The following is a 25,926-nucleotide window of genomic DNA, read 5'->3' as shown; positions in this document are numbered from 1 at the left end:
GTTCATGTTAAGACCAGCTTGACTCGTGGGTCAGCTTTGAGGGTCTTTGGGACGTTGAAGCACAATAATGAATGAAATAACTAAAGTCATTTGACTTTCTTCTCCTCCACACTCAGCTCATTTTGACTCTTTCATTTCTTTCCTCTTTTCCTTCTCCCCCTCCTTCAAGCTGACAACCTTTTAACAAAGTTCGAAGGTTACTATGGAAACTGCAAGGTTGGCCTTTCATTCCATGTTCGCTTGCTCAGTCCAGTTGGCTGATGGGAATCGTAGGCCGATCGCCTAGCAACTTGTTTACAGGGCTGTGGATGTAAAGCGGTCTGTGCTCCCCCACCTCTAACCTCACGTATGAGACAGGAGGAATGACTCTCAGACAGACGAAAAGAGGCAGAGAACGCGTCTCCAGTCGCAATGTCCCTCTCCGCTGCAATTATCCTTTCACTCTGCCATCCCTCCCTCTCTCGCTCTCCCTCTTTCTAAGCTGTTACCTCTCTCCTAGCACGGTCGAACATAATTTGAGTGCAATTAACGTCCCTTAAAAGCCCTCAGTGCTTTAAATGCTTGAAAATAGGAGAGACAGACAGACATAGAGAGCTGGCAGGAGGGAGAGTAAGAGAAACAAGTGAAAAGGAGAAAGAGAGAGACAGTGTGAAAGTCAAAAACAAGACTGTGTCACAGAGAGTGCGAGACCTGGACAAAAGGAAATGTGTGCGAGTCAGAACTTAATCAAAATTCCAAAACTGTATGAACAATGCAGCACTGATCTAAGATGATAATATTTCATCTTCACAGTTACAATAATAGCTGCATTTTTACAATATCTGAAGACAATGTGATCGGCGCTTGCCAATGCAAAACTCAGCACCACATTATTGAATCATAAAAAAAGCTTTTTCTTTTGTCTTGTTTCACATTAAAAACATCCAAGCATCTTTAAAATATGATACATGTACACGAGAAGCAAAATTGTGAAAGATAATACAACAAAGAATATATGAAAAGAACATGCAAAAAAAAAATCAAAAGATACTTTCTTCTTTTAATAATAAACCTCCCTAAATGTAATTAAAACTATATATGTGACCCTGGACCACAAAACCAGTCTTATGGGTACAGTTTTTAAAATTGAGATGTATACATCATCTGAAAGCTGAATAAATAAGCTTTCCACTAATGTATGGTTTGTTTGGATAGGACAATATTTGGCCGAGATACAAATATTAGAAAATCTGGAATCTGAGGGTGCAAAAAAATCGAAACATTGAGAAAATCGTCTTTAAATTTGTCCATTTTTGTTCGCGATTTTGCTGCATCCACTCACAAAAATACATTTTTGATATATTTACGGTAGGAAATTTACAAAATATCTTCATGGAACATGATCTTTACTTCATATCCTAATGATTTTTGGCATAAAATAAAAATCGATAATTTTGACCCATACAATGTTTTATTGGCTATTGCCACAAATATACCCGTGCGACTTGACTGGTTTTGTAGTCCAGAGTCACATATTTATTATTTAATTATTTAATTATTTAATTTAAAACAAGAACATTTTAAGTAAATTAATCTTGTTTTAACGATGTTTAGACATTTTTACTGGAAAGCAAGACCACAATCCTATCTTTGCTGGTGTGACTGACATGATCATTTTAATTGAAAAACAAATATGTGTAATATAATAATGTTATATGAATTAAGTTTATTTTACTGATCTTGTTTAAAGAATAAACCTAATTAAATTGCATTTCAAATATTGTGGTTATGTCCCATCAGCTCGGATTCGAGTCTTGGTGACTTAATAATCTAAATAATTAAAAAGGATTCGGTTTTGTGCTAGTCTGACGTAATCCTCCAGCGTCCGTCCTGTAGTTGTTGTAATCGTATCGATCCACCTCTGGTTCCACCTTGTATTAAGATGCATTTTGGTCGATCGGATCACAAGTGGGAGACGCTAAATACAGGTGTAAACGGGGTCTAAAACGCTTTGAGCTTGACCACTTTCAACCACTTCCTGTCAAAAACGCATTCGACCGGATTGCTTTTGTAGTGTAAACGCTCTTGTAGTCGAATGCGTTTGAACAGCCACAAAAGACCGTCTACTTTCTGCCTGCTGACCTAATGCTTAAACATTATGGGGCACGTGCTAGCCAGACGAGATTTAAACTCTGTCAACTAAAGACACAAGATTGGTTTGAAGGCTAAAAATGTATCAAGCACAATGTTCTCTCACCATTCCTGATTTCTAACACACACTCACTGTGTTCGGCTGGTCTTGCGGCTGTCAGAGCAGAAACCAAAGCATGTGTTTTCCTTCATCTCTGGTCGTGTCAAGGTTATTCCGTCAATTAGATTGAAAGATCTAAAAAAAAAAAGTCCATACATTTACCGACCCATAGACCCTCCCCTTGAAAAAAATCAGGACAGAAGTGGACAAAAGAGACTTAAACACCAGGTGTAAACGAGAATGTTTCTTTCGTCCACTTGTGATCCAATCGACCAAAACGCATCTTAATATGATATCCAATCATGATATCTCCAATCATGATATCCTTTTCCAGTGATCTTTTCCTTCGAAATGTGTGACCGACCAAAGTACGACAGACACGGTTTCATCGTTTGTACTTCGAGTGGCATTTCTGGTCGAAACTATCTGGATTTCTTCTCCGTCAAGCTCAAATTTATCCATGTTATCAGTTGGCATGATCTTGGTCTTAATGTTTAGTTCTAGTCCCATCTCTGACTTTCCTCAGCAGATGGTCCATATCTTCCTTTGTTTCAGGCAGTAGTGTCGTGTCTTTGGCACTGTATATCAGTCTTCCACCTATTCCAATGTTATCCCCCTCTTATGCCCAGTACACATTGTACGATTTTGGGCTGTCCCAGACGAAAGATGACCAATCGTGGCGATTTCTGTGGTCGTGGCTCCTAAACAGTAGTCCTACGCCGTACAGAGAGAGACGTTCAAAGACGGCTGTTGTCACGGCCCAAAGATGACTAGCCCCTAGCCATGACCGCATCCATATTCTCCTCTTCGTTTTCCTCCTCTATTTTTCAGCGCACATAAAAAAAACACAATTGCCACAGTGCGATTCATCTTGCTCTATTTGTTTACCACTACAGTAGCTCGTGCTGATGACGTTTTATTCCTCTATACCAGCACTTCTCAAAGTCCGGACTCCGGTCCGGATCCGGACCCGGAGGGAATTCAATCCGGACCCGCCTCCATTTCGTATTTCAACAGCAGTAATTGTGTGTAAGGGATTAAAAGTCTGGATTTCCTACTTTGATAAACGCATGTCAAAATCATTTGTTTAGTGTTTTATGTCTTTTTGGAGATGGTCCGAAATTAAAGCGAAGGCGAGATATTTAAAGTTTTCCTCCGTGATTCAGTTGCCATGACATCCAGTGAGCGTATACTTTCGACCTTATCGGGCGCGAGCCGCGTAACGCGACACTTCACCGCAGTAAGCGTTTGAATAGGTGTGGAGGATGTCATTGTCCAGGAAAAGAAAAGTTGACGAAGAAAATAGAGTTTTCAAAGATGATTGGACAGAGAGGTGTGCGTTCATTTTGCCCCAATTCAGCACGAAGCCATTCTGTTTGATTTGTAACGAGACAGTTTGGAGTTGTGAAGAGTGGAAATTATAAAACGGCATTATGAAACAAAACACGGTGATTTGGAACGGCAATATCCACAAAATACAGAGGTACGGACAGCAAAACTATGACAGCTAAAGTCTTAATGAATCAACTTTGTAAGTGACCTCTGAATATTAGGCCTACTTTCTGCCCTTGGCCTTGGTATGTGTATTGTGCTTTGATGTTTATTTTGTTCTATTCCTTAACCCAGTCCCAGTGGTTCTCAAACTTTTTAGAGATGTACCCCATGAGGCTTTTAACATCCTTCTGTGTACCCCCACTCTTCATTCACACCTTTTTAAGTAAGGGACAATATTTGCCCCCTTAAATCGAATTTTCCAGTGCATTTTTACCTTTACAAATACCTTTATAAAATAAATAATGCTTTAAATTACCTTATTTTTTCATAAAAAGAATGTTGATTTTGTTATAGGCCTACATGTTTATTAAAAACAAGTTTTGTAATTACCAATAGTTCCGGACCTTTGTCATTGATGAAAATTCAGATTTGGACCTTTGAATGTAGACTTTGAGAACCCCTGCTCTATACTAATGATTCAATAGGTGCCAAGTTTATTAGATCCATGTCAAACAGTGTGATTTGTAACGATCTTATAGGATTGCCGTAGCAGGCATTAGGGATGCACCAAAATGGTCTGTCTTCAAGAAGCTGCATGATGCGAGATATCATTCAGGAGATGGAACAGAACAAATGGTTATGGATGAGTTATGCACCAGAGTTTAATACTTAAGGTTGACCCTAAACAGTAATAATCATGCTTGACTAAGCAAATGCCACTAACTAATAACAAACTGTCCAAAAATAGTTTGGAACTGGAGCCGCTTGTTTTGTACTTGATCTGCTGATCCGCATGCATTGCGGGATAATATATGTGCATGTATCCTTTTAAGGGCCATAGGTCTGACGGTCAGACATAAAAGGTTTAATCACCCCATTATCCATAAAGACTGTCATTCCCCTGCAGAGCCTGTACAACTACACACTCACACGCACATACACACACACAACACATGCATACGCACAAGCTCATAAAGAGATAAAATATCACTTTTTTTGTGTCACAGCCATTTTACTTTTCCTCTTGTCCCTCATCGTCCCTCCATTACTCCTCGTCTCGCCCTCCCCGTCTCTTTCCCTCTCTCTTCCTCCCTCTTTCACTCTCGCCCTGTGTGAAGGTCATGCAATTGATTTTCCTCTGTCTATTCATTTTTCAGTCCTGGTTTTGAAACGTGGGAAGCAGACAAAAGCCATACCACCCCCCCCACCAACGCGCACAGCCTCCCCTCCCCCGCTTCACGCCACTCGCACCCGCCGTCAGCGTCCGCCCTGAGAGGAGCCCGACCCGGACTCACATTCCTGCACTGCAGTTTGAGATATGCATCATGGCCGTACCGGCTCAGCTCATTCCAGCAAACGGCGTCACCAGGACACACTCACTGAACAGCTGCCGCTATATCAGTGTGAAATCACTCGCAATTCATTTTAATCAGGAGCTGAATGTGCTAAAATAGCATTTTGCTATTTTTAATTTACGATATTGTCTTTCTTTTTAGGTGCAAATGGCAACGTAAATTAAGTTTATTATTATTGCGGCTTATTTAAAAAACTCTACGCTGTAAGCATGGAATTAAATGATTAAAGGATTTAAAGTGATTTAAGGGAGTAAAGAGAAAGAAAGTGAACAGTAAAATAACTAGAATTTATTAAGTAATTAATTTGAACTATTGGCAAATAATATATATTTTTAAAAGGGGTCATGACATGTATTTATTATTTTATTTGAATATGTACCTTGAGGTTCACTTATAATTTTAAATAAAATACTTAAAAATAAAACAGATACCCTCTTGTCTGAAATGATCAGTTTAAGGCTTGTCAGTAAAAGGCCACTGTTATGATTGGCTAACATCATTGCATAGGAAACAGTATCAAAGCCCACTCGCTATTGCAAGTGTTTTGAAAACATCATCCATATAAAACCACCATTTACAGACTAAGCATTTTGAAATCATTTACTATGGTTTTTGATGCTAAGATCCAACAGAGCTGACTGCTTCATCTGTCAACAAACATTTCTTTGTGAAGCCTCCGTTACACTGTGCCTCGTTTACTAAATAAAATGCTCCGAAACAAACATATAATCCTTCAATGCATCTTTCACCATTAAAACCGCTGCACTTGAATTTGCGCTGTTCATATGAAGAGTAAAGCCTGCCTTCTTTGGCTTGATTGGCCATATCAATGGGGGTTATGTGCAACAAACTTCCATATTCTGTAAAATGGGTTGCATCGCTTACGGTTCAGGTCTTTTGTATGTGCTTCGCTAAATATAGAGCCGTTTTACTCAAGATACTGTCAAAAAAGCGAGCAAAAATTTGCATAATGTGTTCATTGTATAGTAAGATTGATTTCTAAAACATTAAGATATTTAATTATTTTAGTTTAAGTTAATGTGCTTTTGTCATTTTTATTAATTTATTTTTAGTACATTTTAGTACTTTAACTTATTTTATTGCAGTTAGTTGCCAAAGTAACATTTCAATTTTTTTCTTATATATATATATTTTTTTTTTCAGTTTTATTTCAATTAATTTTCATAGTTTTAGTTAACTATAGTAACCCTGCCCTGTAGAGTAAATCATCCTGTACAGTTTTTTATTAATACTTTATATGTGTGGTGGGTATTCACAAATAACCTTTACACTACAACTGAATGTACGGCATGTAGTTTCTAAAGACATTTATTTCTTTTAAAACAGAACTTTAGTTCCTGATTGTGTTTTAGTATATGATAAAAGGACGGTTTGCCTTACTTCAGCAATCTGTTACAGTAGATATTCTCAAGTGTGACGATCATGATGTGAGACTCTCGTCTGTATCCTATCCTTTGGTTTCTCATAGCTGTCTACATTCATCAACTCTCAGGTGGCATTTGAGTCTACACACCACCACACACACCTATATCACAGTCTGGCCCTGTTCACTTCCTCATAGGTATGTTTATCTACTACACAAACACAAATACACACACATCCACACACCTAATTGTGGCCTAGTTGTTTCCCCTCAGTAATAATAGCAATTAGACAACCCTTGTAATTACGCTCTCCTCGTTATATAGTTAATTTCTGTAATTACAAATCACACAGATAATTTCGTCTACCCTTTGTGTGTTTTTTCTTTCTATCCTGTTATCCTATGCATTTGATTGAGTGGGTGTGTGAGGGACATTAGCTCTGTTCCCAAATCTACTGAGCTGCCTATCTAGACAGCACTTTAAGGCATCACACGCATTTCTCGTGAGGATTGAGCTCTATTTGTGTGTCACATGAGATGCCGTCTAGATTGAACACAGTGCTGGTGTGAAATGATGCTACATTTTTAGAAAAATCCAGCATACATACCGTTTTGCATGCTGGGACCAGCAAAGGATGCTGGTTGCTGGTCTTGCTGGTCACCAGCATGGGGAGTGCTGGTGGACCAGCTGACTAGTTTAGCTGCTCCACCAGCTAAACCAGCACTTTGCCAGCTCTAATCAGTATAAACCAGCCTGGACCAACATGTAATTGATGCTGGTTTGGAACACAATAAACAATTCAGTTCCTTCAGCATCTTCTTTTTTTTTTTGTGTGTAGCAAAATATTGATAAAAAAAATGATGCTGTTCATTACTATATTTATACAAATTTGGGGTATGTAAGATTTTTTTTAAATGTTTTTGAAAGAAGTCTCTTCTGCATTTATTTGATCAAAAATTCTGTAAAAACGGTAATATTGTGAAATATTATTACCATTTAAAATAACTGTTCTCTATTCAAATATATTTTAAAATGTCATTTATTAATGAGATGGCAAAGCTGCATTTTTTAAATACATTTTTAAAATGTAATTTACTCCTGTGATCAAGGCTGAATTTTCAGCATCATTCCTCCAGTCTTCAGTGTCACACGATCCTTCAGAAATCATTCAAATATGATGATTTGCTGCTCAAGAAACATTTCTGTTCATCATCAATGTTGAAAACAGTATTACTGCTTCTTATTTTTCAAGATTCTTTGATGAACAAAGTTCAAAGAACAGCATTTATTTGAAATGTACATATTATGTAACATTACAAATGTCTTTTCTGTCACTTTTGATCTATTTAATACGTCCTTGCTGAATAAAAGTGCTAATTTCTTCCAAATAAATAAATAAAATCTTACTGACCTTTGAACAGCAGTGTACTCATTAATATTAATTAGTCCGTTTGCTAGTTTTGATATTTTAATTGGGTAAACCCTGCTATTAATATATAATCAGATTATATAGTTTATGTCATTTATTGGTAATATACATTTAAAAATCGAAATCTCCCTTAAATAGTGAAATTAACCACATTTTGGTGGTAGTTTACTACATTTCTAAAGGATTGACTGTTGAACGCTCCTTGTAAGTCACAGTAGACAGCAGACAGCAAAGCTTCTCACAAGGCTTTGAAACAGACAAAAACAGCAAGCAGAAAGAGAGACATTCACCCAGGTATTTTAACAGGACCGAATCGCTTTGATGCGGCAGGTATAATGAGGCTCGCAGGCGGGCTACAAAAGGACCATCTCTCAGAAACAGACTTCCTTGGTCTGGCCACTTGTTAACAAGCTTCAGCTCTGGCTCTGGCTCTTTTGTTCATCCCCGCCGGCTTCCACACAGGCAGCGGCTAATTGGCTGTTAGATCTATTGTTCACTTCACAATTGAGATGAACCTATCAGAGGATGTAATGAATGACTGAGCGTATTTGAGAAGCCAAATGACCCTGCTCTCAAATAAAACTCAAATGACAGAGCGGGCGTCCCTCAGAAAAGAGACATAAGAAAGGAATATGTATCCCGATGACAGTGGATTTTGCTCCTACAATCCGTGTACAGTCTGTACGCTGCACTAAGTTGGCAGTGAACTAGCAAACGCATTATTTCAGATGAGGCGTGTTTAACTCCGCATGACTGCGAGTGATTACTCTTGTGGCGCAATCTCAATTACTTTTCTGTGTGTGTGTGTCGTTCTGTGTGTGTGCATGTGTAAGCGCTCTCTCTGCTTCTCCGGCAATTTCCGACGTGAGAGTGTCCCAAGTGACGTACACAAGCGACCTATAAGACAATAATAGCCTATTCCATTTAAATTCATAATTTAAATTAATAACGCATTTGTATTCATCGACAGGCCGCCACTGTCGTGTTCGAATTGAGTTTTGTTGTGGTTCACTCGAAGTCATCTCCTCTGTTAATGGCACCTCAAATACAACTCGCCGTCAGGGTTGATGCTGTCGATGAAAGCCTCATATAAATCTGCCTTAAAATATGTGAGATGTAGTGAGGAGGATCTCACAATTTCTCACCGCGCATCTTTTTTGTGTACCTGGGGTATCTTGAGACAATCAGAGCCTGCTGTTTCAAATGGAACAAATGTTTCAAGGAAAAAACCTGTTTAAGAAGCAATACTGAAGAAAATGACTTTTTGAAATGAAAAAATGAAAAAAGTATTTTTCTTAAATTTATGTGAAATGTAGGCCCAATGTTTAAAAAAAAATGTCATGCAAGTTTAACAAATACAAACCAACAACTGGTCCCAAACTAGTTGCCATTTCATACACACACACGCAAATATATATATATATATATATATATATATATATATATATATATATACACACATACATAAATATATATGTCCCAAATTTTAGCAACAGGCAAATAAATCCATCATTTTATAAAATAAATAGAAATTAAATTGTCATTTTTGTCAATATCACTTCATAAACGGGTGTTTTAAAATACATTTTTACATAACACCCGTTTATGAAACAATATTGAAAATTTGGATAATTTGTGTGAAATAAAAGTTAACTTTATACTTTTTATCAGAGTATATTTATATCATGCCATTTCATACACATACACACACGCATATATATATATATATATATACACATATATATATACACACATACATAAATATATATGTCCCAAATTTTAGCAACAGGCAAATAAATCCATCATTATATAAAATAATTAGAAAAAAATATTAATTAGAAATAATAAATAATTAGAAAATAAAAATAAAAAAATGATAAATTAATGAGATTATGTTTAAAATTGTTGTCATTTTTGTCAATATCACTTCATAAACGGGTGTTTTAAAATACATTTTTACATAACACCCGTTTATGAAACAATATTGAAAATTTTTATAATTTATGTGAAATAAAAGTTAACTTTATACTTTTTATCAGAGTATGTAGTTTAACAACTACAAAAAGTATAACATTGTTACTGTTTTTTTTTTATATTATTAATTTTAAAGCAATATTACATTTAAAAAATAATTATTAATAATTGAAAAAATCATGTCTATTTAATGTTTATACCCATAAAAAACACACACACACACACACAAGTTGTTAAATATATTTCAACCTATATAACTCCCAAATTTTGGTAACAGGATTGAAAAACCCGAACCTGTTCATCCATACTAATTTCTCTGGCATATTAAGTAGCCAGTCTAAACATTCACATTCTCTAGGTGTAATGATCACACTTACCCTTGTTGCAGTTGTTCTCTCCCTCCATTAGAGGGCTCCAGGGTGGGTCTCCCTGGCTGGCAAAGTGTCTCATGTGCAGGTAACTGATGGTGAGGCGGATGATGGAGGCCTTGTCCAGCTGGCTGGTAATCGCCCCGGGGAGGGGAAGCATCTTCGCCAGCTCGAAGAACTCAAAGTTCTCTTTACCCCGCCGAGAACGAGCTGCATTGCGAGACTTCTCCTTCCTCAGATTCTGCAAGCTGGTGAAAAATAAGACAGGACAGAGAGGAAGAGAAGAAGAAAGTGAATACACAAAGATAATGTACAGGGTGGTGAAGGCGAGTTAGTGTTGTTCAACTACAGTATTCATTAATGTTTTATTGCGCATAACATCAAGCGTGCGATATGGTTGCAGGCATTAACCAGAAATAAGAAACTCAGATTTTATAAATGCAATATATAGTGATAAATATTTATTACAATGTTAGATTGGTTTTTAGGTAGACTATCTAAAGCCTCAAAAGCTATCAGTCATCAGTTGAAGGCGCCTCAACCCCATGTGATGTGTGGCAGCAGAGCAAGAGGAGAATTATCAAGTAGACACAGAACAAGTGTAATACCATAACATTGTCAAGTTCATTAAGGAAGAGAGGGTCATATGTATAGACAAGATAAAGCAAAATCATCCACGAGGTCCAGTCCATCCAATCATAGTACTCAAAGTACTCATATATGGCATATTAGAAATATAATAATAAGTAAGAGAGTTTTGATATTCAGTTTGTGTGAGTGTATCCAAGGCCTAGTCCTTGTTTTGTCTAGATGTGTCCATGGTGTGCACATAACATAATGGAAAGAAGGTACACAAGGGCAGTCTTACACAAGAATAGTCAAAAGTGGAGCCTAAGAAAGAAGAAAATATTCCCATCCCATATAATAATAACAATAATACATATGAATGTAATATATAATTTCAAAAAAGATTTAGTATCTACAATCCTCTCCAAAAGACGTCGGTTGATTGGATGAAGGCAGATCTGAATGTGAGCTTGCGTTCGAGTGTAAGAAAGGGGTGGAGTTTAAACTCTTTCCCAATGATTGGAGAAGTCTAGCATATGTCACCATAAAGATGTCTGTTGTTTTACCGGAAGATCGAAGTCACATTTTTTTGATTACTAACATGCATTTAGAAAATAGATAGGGTGAATTTTCATTTCATGCCAACTTTATGAAGGCTGTGTGATGTCATTTCCAGCAGAAACCTCACTGGAGATCGACAATAAGCGACAAGGTGTCACTCTGGATCTTTTCTGATTCCATCAGCCGCACTCCACACTTTTTCCAGGCGCCTCAGAGTGTGATGACTGACCTATGATCAGGTTCACTGCGGCCGGTAGGAGGCCCGATCTTACATCAGAAGTCATGCACCAGCGTCCAGCCCAAATCCAATCGCTGCGTCTCTTTCCCAGGCTCCCTCCTGGGTGGTGAGCCCCAGTCTTGATTGAGGGATCAATGGAGGGAGGGGCTGTCGCGGAGGCAGGCCCAGGTAGCTGTCGCTCTGATTGGATATCGACTCGCTCTCAATGGGGCCTGAGTGGAGGAATTATGTTGTCACGGCGACTCTACAATTTGTGACTGCACTGAAAGACTGAGCCGAACGCGCCTCGCTCGCTCTCTTTCTGTGTCTGTGACATTGATTCTCATTCATCCTGCAGATGCAGGGCAGCATCAGCACGGGAGCGAGGGATGGCGTGGAAAAATGTGTGTGTGTGTATGTGTGTGAGAAGAGGGGGACCCACAGAATAAAAGGGAACTGCCAAAAAGCACACATAAAAGAGTCAGTTCCTCAAATTGAAAAGGCACTAATTTATTTGTTTAGACAGGACTGAGTTGTGTTTTAAGGGAAGGAGTGTGTAAAGCAGCAAATTATAACTTATTTGATTCAGCTTTTTAACAATAGTTTATGACCTATATGCAGGGTTCGTACACATTTTTACCATTAAATTTCCATGACTTTTCCATGACTTTTCCATGACTTAAAGGTAAATATTCATGACATAATGTTCCATAAAATGTCTGTGTATACATGTAAAATAAGAATAAAAATCCATGTTCAAATTTACCACCCCATATCTTGAATAAAATAAATGAACAAGCAATGTTTTAATACAAAATAAATATTTATTCAAATATGCTGGCACAGTAACACAAATAATGTCAAACCCTGACAACTCCTTAGACATTTATTAACGTAAATCCATAGGATAATGAACTCCTTGCGGGCGGGTATGGAAGCTTGTTTCCGCCACTGAATAATAAATAAATAATAATAATTGCGACTTTATTTCTCAGAATTGCGAGATATAAAGTCAGAATTGCGTGAAATAAAGTCACAATTGCGTGTTATAAAGTCAGAATTGCGTGTTATAAAGTCAGAATTGCGAGATATAGTCAGAATTTTTTCTGACTATATCTCGACTATAATTATACTGACTATAATTGCGACTTTATATCACGCAATTCTGACTTTATAACACATAATTGCGAGTTTATATCTCGCAATTCTGACATCTTTTCTCAGAATTGTGAGATATAAACTCACAATTGTGAGATATAAAGTCCAATTCTAAGGGGGAAAAAGACGGATTTTTTTTTTTTCAGAATAGTTTATATCTCACAATTCTGAATTTATAACACGCAATTGCGACTTTATATCATGCAATTCTGACTTTATATCTCCCAATTGCGTGTTATAAAGTCAGAATTGCGAGATATAAAGTCAGAATTGCGTGTTATAAAGTCAGAATTGCGAGATATAAAATCAGAATTGTGTGTTATAAAGTCAGAATTGCGAGATATAAAGTCAGAATTGCGTGATATAAAGTCGCAATTGCGAGAAAAAAAAGTCAGAATTCTGACTTTATAAGACGCAATTCTGACTTTATAACACGCAATTGCGACTTTATTTCACGCAAATCTGACTTTATATCTCGCAATTCTGAGAAATAAAGTCAGAATTGCGAGATGTAAACTCGCAATTGTGAGAAAAAGTCGCAATTATCTTTTAAAATGTTTTATTCTGTGGCGGAAACAAGCTTCCATAAAAATGTGCTTGAAGAGCTCTTTTCCAAAACGCGATAAACGCCATAAAAAAAAACGAGATTGTCCCTATTCACTGCTCCATCAACGTTTCATGCCAAATCGCTATATTTCCTTGTTTAAAATGTAGGCCACTGCAAGATGCAGTTTCTTTCCAAACCGAGAAGCGCCGACCCTATTTTTAGCCTAAACGGATAAATCCTCTCGACTAATCAGAATTCGGTGAACGTTCTATCTTAACAGATCATTATAAGTCCTCAAAATGAGTCAAACTAATCATATATTCTCTCTCTCTCTCGATTTTAATTGTTTATTAATAAACAAGTGTTTTCTGTGTCGACTGCAAAGACGAAGTTGACTGACTCTCGATCTTCTTAGTAGTGAACACGCCGGAGAGAAATGCACATTTCATACGGATTAGGCTACATCGTTTTATTTTGTTTTGAATGGTTCTGTTTAAAAGTAGAGATTTCTGTAGATAATAGATATAGGCCTATTTCAGTTTTGTTTAGGTCTGTGAGGCGAGTAGGCTACCTTTTACGCTGAGTTTCGGTTCATGGATGATAGCTTAAGCTCCAGTTCACTCCGGCGCCACTGTGTCGTGATTATCTATTTTCTGCTATTTACTTTTTATTTATTAAGCAATTGGTTAATGAAACATATTTTAAAATCAAGATACAATTAATACAAAACGAATTTTTTTGAAAAAGGCTTTGTGCTTTCTGTTTGAGGTCTCTGTGTAAGTTTTAAAGTCTTTTAGTGCCGCATTCAGAGCACTCATTACCGTAATGGAGAACGGTCACGTAACATTGTTTTTTCCTCATAAATGCCAACACGGAAAATAAAAGACAAAAGAATTTTTTTTAAAGAAAAAATCATCCATATTAATTTGTATATATTTTAAATGTTTAACAAAGAGGCAAAAAGTCATCACAATCAAGGGAGAAACATGAAGAAACTTAGCCTATATATGTGCTGTTTTTCATAAGGGTCTTTCCCTGACATTAATGCTTGGATAAGACACGTCTCCTTCCATTAATAATAATAATTTGTAGGGCGGTGGCTGAGATATAAACCTACTAACGTCCTCCGTTGCCATGATTTTTGGAATGACTGATCGCGAGAGGAAAAAAATTAGTTTTAGTTGCTTAACATCGGTTAATGGAAACGCCGTCATTTTGCAATAGTTATTTATCGATATTTAGAAGAAAAAAACAGTTTTGCTCAAATCTGTAATGGAAAGGCGCATACAGACGGTAGCTAGCCTATAGCTAATATGAAAACGCAAAGCAGCTTATTTTCATTTGAAGCACTGAGCTGAGGACAGCGACACAAGAGCCACACAGGTATGGCTACTAGTCGCTGTCCTCAGTGCCGCAGAAAAGCGCTGAAACGGACATGAAGGGGAACCCATTTCTTTTGGCCCATCTAGTTTTCTGGAGGCCCACCTACAATCAAAATCCGCCGCAAGTGAGTCACGTGATTCGACTGATCACCCTAACGAAAAAAGTATTGCAATTTGTTTCACCAATATTATTAATTAAACAAATTCAAGTACACGGATATTTTGAAAAACAAATTTCCATGACTTTTCCAAAACTTTCTGAGTTTATTCATTTTCCAAAACTTTTCCAGGCCTGGAAATTGCCATTTTAAAATTCCATGACTTTTCCAGGTTTTTCATGACCGTACGAACCCTGTATATGTGTGTGCGAGGGAACGGCAGAGGGTTTGAGAGTTGATAAAAACGAATAAAAATGATATCCAATGTAACATTAAAATAATGGGGCTGCACGATAATCTCGATAGAACTTAGTGAGATTATCAAATCAAAGGCTGCGATTTAATTACATAACTGTATAGTCTGATGCGCTGCGTGTTTCAAAGCAAAGGCCGGCATGCAAATAAACGTGATCTGGTTTATTCATGGTCTGAGAGCTTCCCAGCACAGTAAATGCAGCGAAGTCCATCTCTGCATGTGCATTTAGGAAAGCAAACGTGCTCTAGGTTCACTTTATTTACATATTTGCATAATTCCCAACATATTTGTGGGCAGAAGTTTACAGCTATTCAGCAGTTTTCTGTCGAAAATAAAAGCTCAAGGATTGGAAAAGTTTAAAGCTTGAGTTTGAACTCCCGGTCTACAGAATGTCACTATACTGTATGTGTCATGTTAAGTCAGTCGATCAGTGTTTTGGCCCTGTGAGATTTCTCGGTGTATAAACAGTATTGTTCCAAGTAAAAATTCTCCAAGCTAGAACATCTCATCGTTGTAGTAAGACGACCCTGGAGGGTTCAATCAATACGGAGCCATTGATTCTGTTTAGTTTTATATCCTCCACAGCTGAGCGGACATTAATAATTCTACTAAAATTTAGTTAATCTCATGCTAATGGATCCAAACCAAGGGCTTACATTGAGCCGTGGCAAAAGCAAAAGCTTGAAAGAGAAATTGAATTGTTAGATGTGTGTTTAGGAATATTCTTCGTCAAGGTGTGTGAGTGTGTGTTTGTTTATCCTCACCAGGGTAAGGTGGGTGGTTTGGCGAGTAGTCCCTGTAAGAAATCCCACTCCACACTCACACACTTCCCCTCGCTGACGAACGGCATGGCCGCCATCACGCCCCCTATGGGCCGCCACCTCTAACTCAGGCTGTGATTGGCCGAGGCTATGTCAGTCCGAGACCCCCAACAGAAGAGCTGAAAGACAAAAGAACAGTCAAATAAGTATTGAAATAAACTATAATGATGCTAATTAGATGACATGATTTGTTTCATTGTGAAGATATGACAATACTAATGTGTTCTGAGTGTTTCTTAGCATAGTAATCTGGGTGGTTGATAAATGGTTACATACTGGTTCAAAAAAACTAAAACAAAACACTTATAACCACTAATAAATCAGTGATTTAATATAAATTATTTCCATAAATATTATAAATTACTTTTGAGTTTTGAAAAAACACTGTTTACTATTATTATGATAAATACATTAGAGTATAGGCCTATACTGCACTGACATTTAGTACATTACATAATTACGCAATATCTCATGCAAGAGTGTCATTTCGAATAAGCTTCAGATGATTTTAATATGAATTAACTTACATTTTAAACACAATATTGTCAGTTACTCAAGACTGAAGGCCTCTTCACACAAGCATGTATGTTCTTAATGTAAATTTGGTCTGATTTTTGCATGTGATGTTCCTGTTCATACCAATGCGTAAAAAAAAATGTGAAAACGAGCTGATTCAAAATGCAAATTCCCTCTCTGGCAGTAGGTGGTGCTTAATCGGTATTCCCCGGTTTCTTCGGTAAACAAAGCTCAGCGGACATTTCCGTTTCTGACCCCCAACTTGTCATGGAGAATAAAGGAAGTGTTTCAAACAGCCACTGAGATTTGTGTATTTGTGATGGTTTATCAAATAACACCAAATATAATAACACTCTAGAGTACAGTCACAAGAGAGCCATTTATTTTATATATGCCTTATAGTTGCATTTTAGCAGATTCGAGCTGGGAGATTATATAATTTACATTTTACAACAATACAAGCAATCAGGTAGTTGAGATATGCTATATAGTACATACCGCTTAAAGTCAGTGACCTGTACTGTATATATCCGGGTTAGGTTGGACATACAATGTTATTAATGTTCCAAAATACAGAGCAACAACAACTTTCTCTCTTTAAATCCAACAGGGCTTGTGGCCATACAGCAAAACCCAAACACACACACACACACACACACACACACACAATTCCATGAGTTTCCAGGGCTGTTTGGCCGCAGTGCTCGTCCTGGCCCAATCTCTATGACATTTAAAGGGCCAGCTTGCCCTCCAGCAGCATGATGCCATACCCACAGGCGTGAGATGCCTGCTGGCCCGCTCTGAGTAAATCACAACACAGTCATACTGGCTACATGCCACAGCCCTACACTTCCCCTCTGACCTGACCTGGCACGGTACACACACTCACACAACTAGCACAACATCAGCGGATTCATCATATGGGTCGATGCCACCTCTGACATGACACGAACTTGTATAAAGCCTCGTTAATTTCAGGTGATCCCATGACAGGCACTAGCAACATCATCATGGCTCACAAAAGCTTAGTCATGAGCTGGCAAGACTGTATGAGATGTGCTTTAATGTGCTAATAGCCATCATACATCACTTTGACCATGGTCTGTAGCCCATAGGAAAGAAAAATCACATTTACTAGTGAAACATTTTTCAGAATAAATCCTACAGTGAAAAACAATTGGTGTAGAAACAATTATCACTCAAAAATTGCTAGCAAATGTAATAAACAATTACAAAGAAAGGGAAAGTAACATCAAATTAAACGTGAAATGTTTAAGTAAAAAGACTAAACGAGTATTTTCTTGTAAAACATTTTCCAACAATGTTTTATTCACCACCTTAAAAACAAAAAAAATTGTATTACAGTGTAGTGTTTCCGATAAGATCACAAGGTCTGAAAATGTGTTCAGATTTGCAAGATACCAAACTCAAACTCAAGCATTTCTCACCAATCTGACCCGAGCATGTTCCACATTTATTTATAGTTCTTAAGAAACATTTTTGAGACAAAGTTGATACCTAAATGAAGCATGTGAACTCAAAATGGCTGATAAATTGTATGTGATACATCATTTGCTCAAAAATTGCCACATTTAAGAGATCAGAAGCACACATGGACAAACAAAACACGTTTACAAGTGAAAGAGTGCAATTAGCATTAGCAACTGTACCACACACACATAGTGATTGCTGGTCTTTAGCCTATCATGCTTCATCTAATCGCGTGCGGGATCTCGCTCAGCATCCTCACTATCTCCACACACATAATGGAGGTCCTGTCCACCATAATTGTTCAATTAACTCCGTAACCTTGATGTGAGGTGTGCTGGCATTCATGCCCTTCGCAAACGTACAATGGCATCAGAGAAGGTCACCTTCTGCTCTGAAAGTCAACTATAAAGTAAAGAGCATCACATCTACTAGACTGAGAACGAGAGACTTTTGCTGTTCATTGCCAAGATTGCCATTGTGCCTTGAAAGCTGGTCTAAAACCGTTTCCTACTGCTCTAACAGTCTCTTGCTCACCATGTCTATTACCAGCATAGTACAGCATAGTTTTAACAATGCTAGCAACACCAAGGTCATCACTTTGCTTCTTTGGGAATGCATGAACTGTATAGTATATACGTATACGAAGAATGCAATGTATGATGTTACAAACGGAAGCTTTTTTCTGCCACAGAATAAAACATTTAAAAGTTAATTGCAATATTTTATCTCGCAATTCTGACTTTTTTTCTCAAAATTGTGACTTTATATCTCACAATTCTAACTTTATAACTCACAATTGTGATTTTATGTATCGCAATTGTGAGAAAAAAAGTCAGTATTGTGAGGTAAAAAGTCGCAATTAAGTTTTAAACTTAATTGGCGGAAACAAGTAAGTATCAAGTATCTTACAAAATAAGATATTTAAAAAATTTGGATTGCGATTGTAATTTTGGATTGATTTAACTTTTTCTATTTAGCTTTAATTTATTTTTGTTTCAGTTTTAGCAATTTTAACACTAAGTTTAAGAAATTCTTTATTGCGAATAGAAAAACAGAAATAGAAATGATTATTCAGCCAACATTTCTCATTTTTAAGTTTTTCGTTTAAGTTTACATAAATTTAAACTTTATATCAATTACCGATTTGTTAAGAAAATAGTTTTTAATTAACGATACCTATGTTTTGGAATGACATGAGGATGAGTAAAATGACAACATTTTCATTTTTTAATACTAATGTTGTTCCAGTAGCAACAATGACGTGGATCCTAACTGCATGTATGCGGATGGGATTTGGCTCAGGCCGGGGTGCGGGAGCAAACCAAGCCTGGGTGTGTGTTTGGCGGAGCCTGTGGCTGTTTGTTTTCAGATGGGATCGTTAATTAGGGCCTCCAGCTGTCAGAGGTTCGTTAGTGCACTCCGCCCCTCCCTATGGAGCTGCCAAATGGGGAAAATGAGCACATTTAAGCCAATCTGCACGGAGACAATACACCACGTCTATTACCAACTCTCTTTCATGCACACACAAACTCCCTCTCTTTTCTCTCGCACAACATTTATTGGTCCCACATTTCCAGGCCAGATATAACACTGCCATTCCGTTTTAAATGTCACATGCAGTGGTATGAGGATGCGTGAAGGACCTCTGGAACATTCTGGATTATTCATTTTTTGTAATGCAGGGTGACTCTGGTGACTGACCTTTGAATGCCTTTGACAGAAGAAGAAAACAATTCCTGTATGTGGCCATCGGGCACTTTCTCTCTCACTTTCCTGGCACCCGTTTCCTTCCCCTCTTTTTCTCTTAATAAATCTAAACAGCAAACAGCTGTGGTGGGCCGGTCATGTCACAGATTTCCAGACTTTAATCGGACACTAAGGGATTGACAATTGATGTTAAAATTTCAAAGTACTAGCACTACCTAAAACTGACAGTTCGGTCATTACTTACCTCACGAGTAAATTAATTAATTTCTACCGCAGAACACAAAAGGAGAAATTATGAATAATGGACTGGTCGTTCTTTTCCATGCAATTACTATGAGTGGTGACTGAAGCTTTCATGCTTCAAAAAAGCACAATAAATTGATCAAAATAAATAATAATAATCCAACTTGTGCCTTAAATCAAAAAAGTCTTCTCAAACCATATGACTGCTTTCATGTGAGAATCATTTGCCGAATGGCTTCAGAAGACTTTTGCGTATTTACTCAAAGTTGGAAAACTTTCATCCATTTCAAACATCTCATTTTATTGTAAATGCATGGAAAACAATTCACAAAATCTTCAAAATTTCTGCTTTTATGTTTCTCAGTAGAAAGAAAGCGATACGGCTTGTAACGATCTGAAGGTGATGAGAAAATGTTCATTATTTAAAGTGCATTTCAGTCATTTTTACTTTAGTTATGTAGTCGTTTAAAGTTGCAATTATTGATTTGAAATAACGTTTACAATATGTTCATTTCCATTTTGTGCACCAATAGCTTTACTTGTACATAAATGTCTGATTCACAGCAGTAGCTGGTGAACAGCCGCTTCATAGAATAGCAGTTACTACATATTTTTTCATCCAGAGACTAAAGTAACCATTTTATAGTGTTGTTTTTAAACTTAGAATATTCATTTTCAATTGTTTTCTAGTCTTCCTGTCCTTTGAGTGCATCTAGGATGCATTTTATTCTACAAAAGCTATATGAAAAGAGAATTGATACCTGTGACCCAAACATCCAATTTCACTTCTTTAAATAGTTCAATGTGTTGGTTTTCAATGCAATTCTAAAGGTCCAGTTTGTTCTCTAGTAAAAATGGTTTATTTTCCAGTGAACTTGGGCTTAATAAGTGGCAAATGTGCAGCAATCTTCACCAGATGTTTGCCAGAACACTTTATTTCTGGAAGGGTTGCAAAAGTTGCAAAGACAACGTCAGCCATGGGTCACTAAAATACATCTGAGAACAAAAGTCGACTTTAAAAGATTAACCTGGAGTCAAGCATAAAAGAAAATGTTCATAATTTACCTCCTCCCTGTCTTTGATGCACCTATAAAGAGCATTTCAAATTACCGTTTAATAGGGATAACTGCAGAAATGATGTTGTAGCATGTAACATGCAATTATATTTGCTTTCAGAATTATTAATCCAACATCTTTGAAGTGCTGTCTATACTGCAACATCTATACTGCATGTAGTTTTCCATCAATATATGGAGCTGTTTCAGCAGAATACTAATTTCTCTTCACATCTCTCTGCATTTGAAGTCCAGCATTAGGAAGTCAGATGTTGTCTCATTTTCTTTGAACGCTGATAAATCAGCTCTGGTCAACAGCATTTCTCTCTCCCTATCTCATTTAACTGGACCTCTCTTGCTCTGCACTCTAGCGGTTTGCCGCTGACCTTGGTGGCTTCCCATCACTCCCAGTCCAAGGTTCTTCTCAAATCCTCAGAGCTGGAGGCTGCATCTTCATCTTCACCTAGCCCATTAATTATCAAATGGAATCAATACTCCATTTGATTAGATCAAACTGACCCTACCCGCCCCTGACCCGCAACGGTAAAACGGAAAGCGTAAAGGATACTGGACTGGCCCCTGAGATCTTGCATCTGATCTCGCATGAGGAGAAATGTTGCGTTTTGCTTTTAAATGGCATTTTAAAATGGACAAATAGTGACTATAAGGGATTAAAAAACATCAATAAATGTTTTGCTTTTCTCAAGGACCAACTAAGCAATCATTCAACAGTGACAAAAGACTCCAGTAATCATCACGTGTCTCTTCCAGAGTTTCTACACAATAACTGTGTCTCAAATTCAGATATGCCAGCATATGTCGAGAGACCTGACTAAATAATCTAGATTTGATTGACTCGGGTTGGATGTGCACAGTTCTATAACTTTTCAAATGCATGGGGAAAAAAATGCATTTCAGAATATTAAACACTTGTACTGTAGTAAACTGAATACTGCAAAAACATAAAATAAATAAAATACACAACGTACATCTGAAACGCACAGTATTCGGCTCTCGGGCAGGGAACAGGTCCTGAAAACACACAGGGTCAAATAGCCAAAGAGAGATTGTCAGAGAGAAGTCAAGAGTCTACATGCAGCCACATCAGAGCATTTAAACGTCCCATTTCATTGGCCAAGTACAACACCATTTGCACACTAGTAAGAATTAGAGGATTTTGCACTATGAAGGATATATTTAATGATATGTATATATAAAATGTATATAGTCTATGCATGTTTCTTGCTCACGGACAACTGCAGGATATGAGTGTGAATTGCATTGAACCTTTCATTAACATGTCTAGGTCATATTTCATCCTAAAATTAAAAGAAAAATGTTAGAAATTATATTCTCTTTATTATAAGATACAATTATTGAACTGATGTAATATTTTAACTGCAATTAAATCATATTTCCCCAAGGTTACTGTAATGCAAATATAAAATAAATATATATAATTGCGTGTACATGATTTTACATGAATTACTGTTAAAACACTTTTTTACACCATTTTAAATGTGTGGGGAAAATAATCTTAATCACATTTCCCCAAATCTATTGTAGAAGTTTATGTTTTTAAACACTTTAATATTAATTATTTTTATTTTATTCATTTTATTCCTATTTATTTTGAGGTGAAAAATGGCCTAAAAGTGTTTTCATGAGATTCGCCCATCTAGTTTCAAATATATATCGACAATACATCACTGTCGTAAGACAATCTCTGACACTTGAGCGATGCTTATGTACAGATCATGGATGATAAGAGAAAAATTTAAGGATGCAGAAGGTCAAAATCAGTGAATAAGATCATATCTCTCTGACTGCAGGAGGGGTCTGTATATCGACTGGGGCTCTTGTTTGTTTGTTTGTGTGTGTGTGTGTGTGTTTATAAGGGCATATTGATGTGTGTGTGTCTGTATGTTGAGTATATAAATATCCGAGCGCGTCCCTGCAGAGCTGGGTGTGAGTGGCAGGAAGTGGTTATGTAAGGAGTCACAACGGGCTGCAGTGGACAGCCTGACCACAGATCAGGTCAACCAAGTGTGACACCAACAGCTTCTCACTGACACCTTCCTGACACTGTCTGTCACCAGGCCTGTCTGTCCCGCTCTTAGAGTGTGTGTGTGTGTGTGTGTGTGACGGCTTTTATGGTCCTATTGCTCTCTTGTACATACCTGCATAACTTCTATCAATTCTCAATTCACGCTCATTTCCAAGATGCCCCTGATGTCTTACGGATATGCGGATATAGCCTTTGGATGTGCATGCTTTACTAACAGGGCGGCTCGCTTTCAATAAAATTGGCATTTTTGTGTCTTTGATTAATACTATGACACGGACTGTTAAATTATACTAAAACTGTAACGTAACGTTTCTTCAGAAAACATTAAACAACAACACATTTATCATCGTCAGGATAAGCAATAATGAAAAATAAAAATGTCTCAGGTTACCAAATTGTAGTAACATCTAAATAAACTACTTTTATTTACGTGATATGGCTGAATCACTCTGACTATTACATTGCACCAATGAAAGTATTTTTTAACAGGCGGGTCAGGTAGACCTAAAGCTGCTTAAAGCTTCAACAACTGCCCATTTTCACTTGTCTTCAAACAAATATATTTAATGAGCAACAGGTAGACTTCCAGACTAATATGAAGCTATCGATTCGAAACACTCAACCGAAGCAAAGCGATGAGAAGAAAACGGCAAACAAGTCCCAGGAAAGTTAACTCACTTTTTGTTTTTCTTCCTGGTAAGGCTGCCATAGTAAGTGTGGAAGTGTCAAAATATTCCTGTCCTATAATTCCGATTGTCCAGCATCGCCCATATGACAAACTTACAGTATGAACTTTCCGTTCATGAAGGAATCTGGCTGAATAACACAAAAATAAAAAAATAAATATACTTACATTTAAGTATGCAAGTACACGGTAACTACAGAGTAATAATAATAAACATATTTAAAGTTAAATTATTTTGTGGAACACACTTTGTCATTATTATTACTGTAGCACATGCAATATGTGTAACATTAATGTAATGTTGCCAATATCAACAGAATCCAACTAAATTTTCTAGGATGTGCGACAAATTAGGAATCATTTTGTGACAAATCGTTATTAAAATGATCATTATATAATAACATTTGTCGTTACAATATTAATTATACACTTTTTAAAAATCTTTTTTTTTCTCAGCAAACATTTAATTTCAAAAACAAGCAGAACTGAATTAAAACGCATTACAATAGCAATTTCGTTTCTTTAATAATCCCCGTGCTAAACCCAAACTGACTGATGAAGGAAAAGGTTAATATTTACCCACCCCTTTCATTTCTAATACAAATCCAGTCATTTAGAAGAAGCTGTTAAATCCAAAGACATCAGATAACAGAAGACAAGCGCCTCGCCGCTACCATTCACTACCTTCCACAGAACACGCCGTCAATGCAAAGCGCACTAATCTTGTAAAATCCACTAATTAAGTGAGAGATGATGTTTGAGAAGGAGCCAAGGTGGTCCGCACAATTAACCCCAGCGTTCCCTCCCTCCGCTCCCAATACCTCCGTCATTAAGGGGGAAAGACGAGTGTACTTATGAGCAAAGTGTCTTTCCCAAAAAGTTTCCCAGGAAGCCAAGCCTTCCGGCATGAAGCCATCAACAAGTTTGAGGAGAAAGGGGAAACCCTCCGCTCGGATCTTAAAACTGTCAGACATGTGACAGTCTGACATGTGTGTGTCAAGAGCAGTTGCGTGACTCACCTGATGTGCATGTCCACCTCTGAGCAGCTGTTTCGAGGGCAGATGTATCCCTCCTCCTCTTCTTCTTCTTCTTCTTCTTCTTCAGTTGTCTCGGACCCGTCCGAACCGTGACCCTCCCCTCCGCTCAGTCCACGTTCCAGGACCCCTCGCACTCCCACACACACATACAAACACTCACACGGGGGGGTGACAAGGGGGTCAGACGGGGCCAAGAACAATCCCAGCTGCTGGCACAAAAGAGTAGGCGAACACACAGCGGTCTGCTGCCGCAAGAGCGTGTTTGTGTGTGTGTGTGTGTGTTTGTGGGAGCACGGCGGCAGCGACCGTGCTCTCGCTCTCTCTCCTCCCTCACTTTTCGACCGGGATCGTCTCAGATATGACTGGAGTTAGAGGATGCGAGTCTGTTTCCTTCTCTGGCGTGCTCCCCGCTTTGGCTCTCTCTCTTTCCTCGTTGAGCTTCTTTTCTTTTCATTTCCTCTTGGGAAAGCTGCACGCACCGGTCGTCTCTTCACTCGCTCCCCCTCTCTCGCTCTCTCTCTCTCTCTCCTCAATCGCTGGTAAATATAAAAGAAATGCTTGTACGGCCCCTACCTCTCTCTCTCTTTCACACACTCTCTCTCTCTCTCTCTCTCGTTTCTTTCTCGTTTACACTCCCTCCTCCCCGCTGCCCTCACTTTTCTTTCTCACTGTCAAAGCTGCCTTTCAAATGCTGATTAGCACACAGAGTAAAAAAGAGAGAGGGAGAGTGGAGTTATGGCTAGCGTTCGGCTAAGATTCCGTCACATTCGACTTGAACACCACTTCTCTCAGACAAACACACACTTGAGTTTCCGTCCTCAAGGTAACTGCTCTACCGATATCATCTCGCCCCAACGGGCTCTCGCACTAACAAACACTGAGCGAATAAACCTGCTCGGACTGTTTCGCGCACCCGCGCCCCTCTCCCACCCCTTCCCGGTTCGTTCTTCTTGCCCTCAAACACCACTCAGAATATTGATACATCACCCCCTCCTCCTTTCTTTCCTCCGTTTCTCTCTCTCCATCACTCACTTTCTCTGCTGAATACTGATAGGCTGTCTAGTCCGTGGTCTGGGTTTCAAATTCTCATTCTCTCTCGCTTTCCTCCGTGCGCTCGCACAAAAGCTCTCCGTAACATAAAGGCAAAAACGGCAGAAGTTAATGCACTGAGCACAACATAAATTCACTTAAGCACCATTTCAGATTATGTCGAGCCAGAAAT

The 25,926-nt window shown here is 37.9% G+C and overlaps 1 protein-coding gene across 3 annotated transcripts in view; it reads right to left on the bottom strand.

The window, feature by feature from the left end:
• Positions 1-25,449, bottom strand: part of npas1 (neuronal PAS domain protein 1) — a 52,307-nt gene extending 26,858 nt beyond the window's left edge. The window contains exons 1-4 of one of the 3 annotated variants that reach the window (XM_082181165.1): positions 24,687-25,449; positions 23,661-23,798; positions 15,846-16,021; positions 10,245-10,483 (exon numbers count right to left, since the gene is read on the bottom strand). In XM_082181165.1, the coding sequence (XP_082037291.1) occupies positions 10,245-10,483; positions 15,846-15,940 (334 nt within the window). In that variant the 5' untranslated portion in view covers positions 15,941-16,021; positions 23,661-23,798; positions 24,687-25,449. Of the gene's footprint in view, positions 1-10,244; positions 10,484-15,845; positions 16,022-23,660; positions 23,799-24,250; positions 24,350-24,686 lie in introns of those variants that run through there. The other 2 variants (XM_082181164.1, XM_082181166.1) reach the window with 2 other exon arrangements.
• Positions 25,450-25,926: the final 477 nt, after the last annotated feature.

Source organism: Leuciscus leuciscus, assembly GCF_965113295.1.
Source record: "Leuciscus leuciscus genome assembly, chromosome: 9".
In the NCBI taxonomy this organism is placed as follows: domain Eukaryota; kingdom Metazoa; phylum Chordata; class Actinopteri; order Cypriniformes; family Leuciscidae; genus Leuciscus; species Leuciscus leuciscus.
Note: the sequence above shows the minus strand (reverse complement) of the source record. Positions and strands in the feature narration are given on the sequence as shown.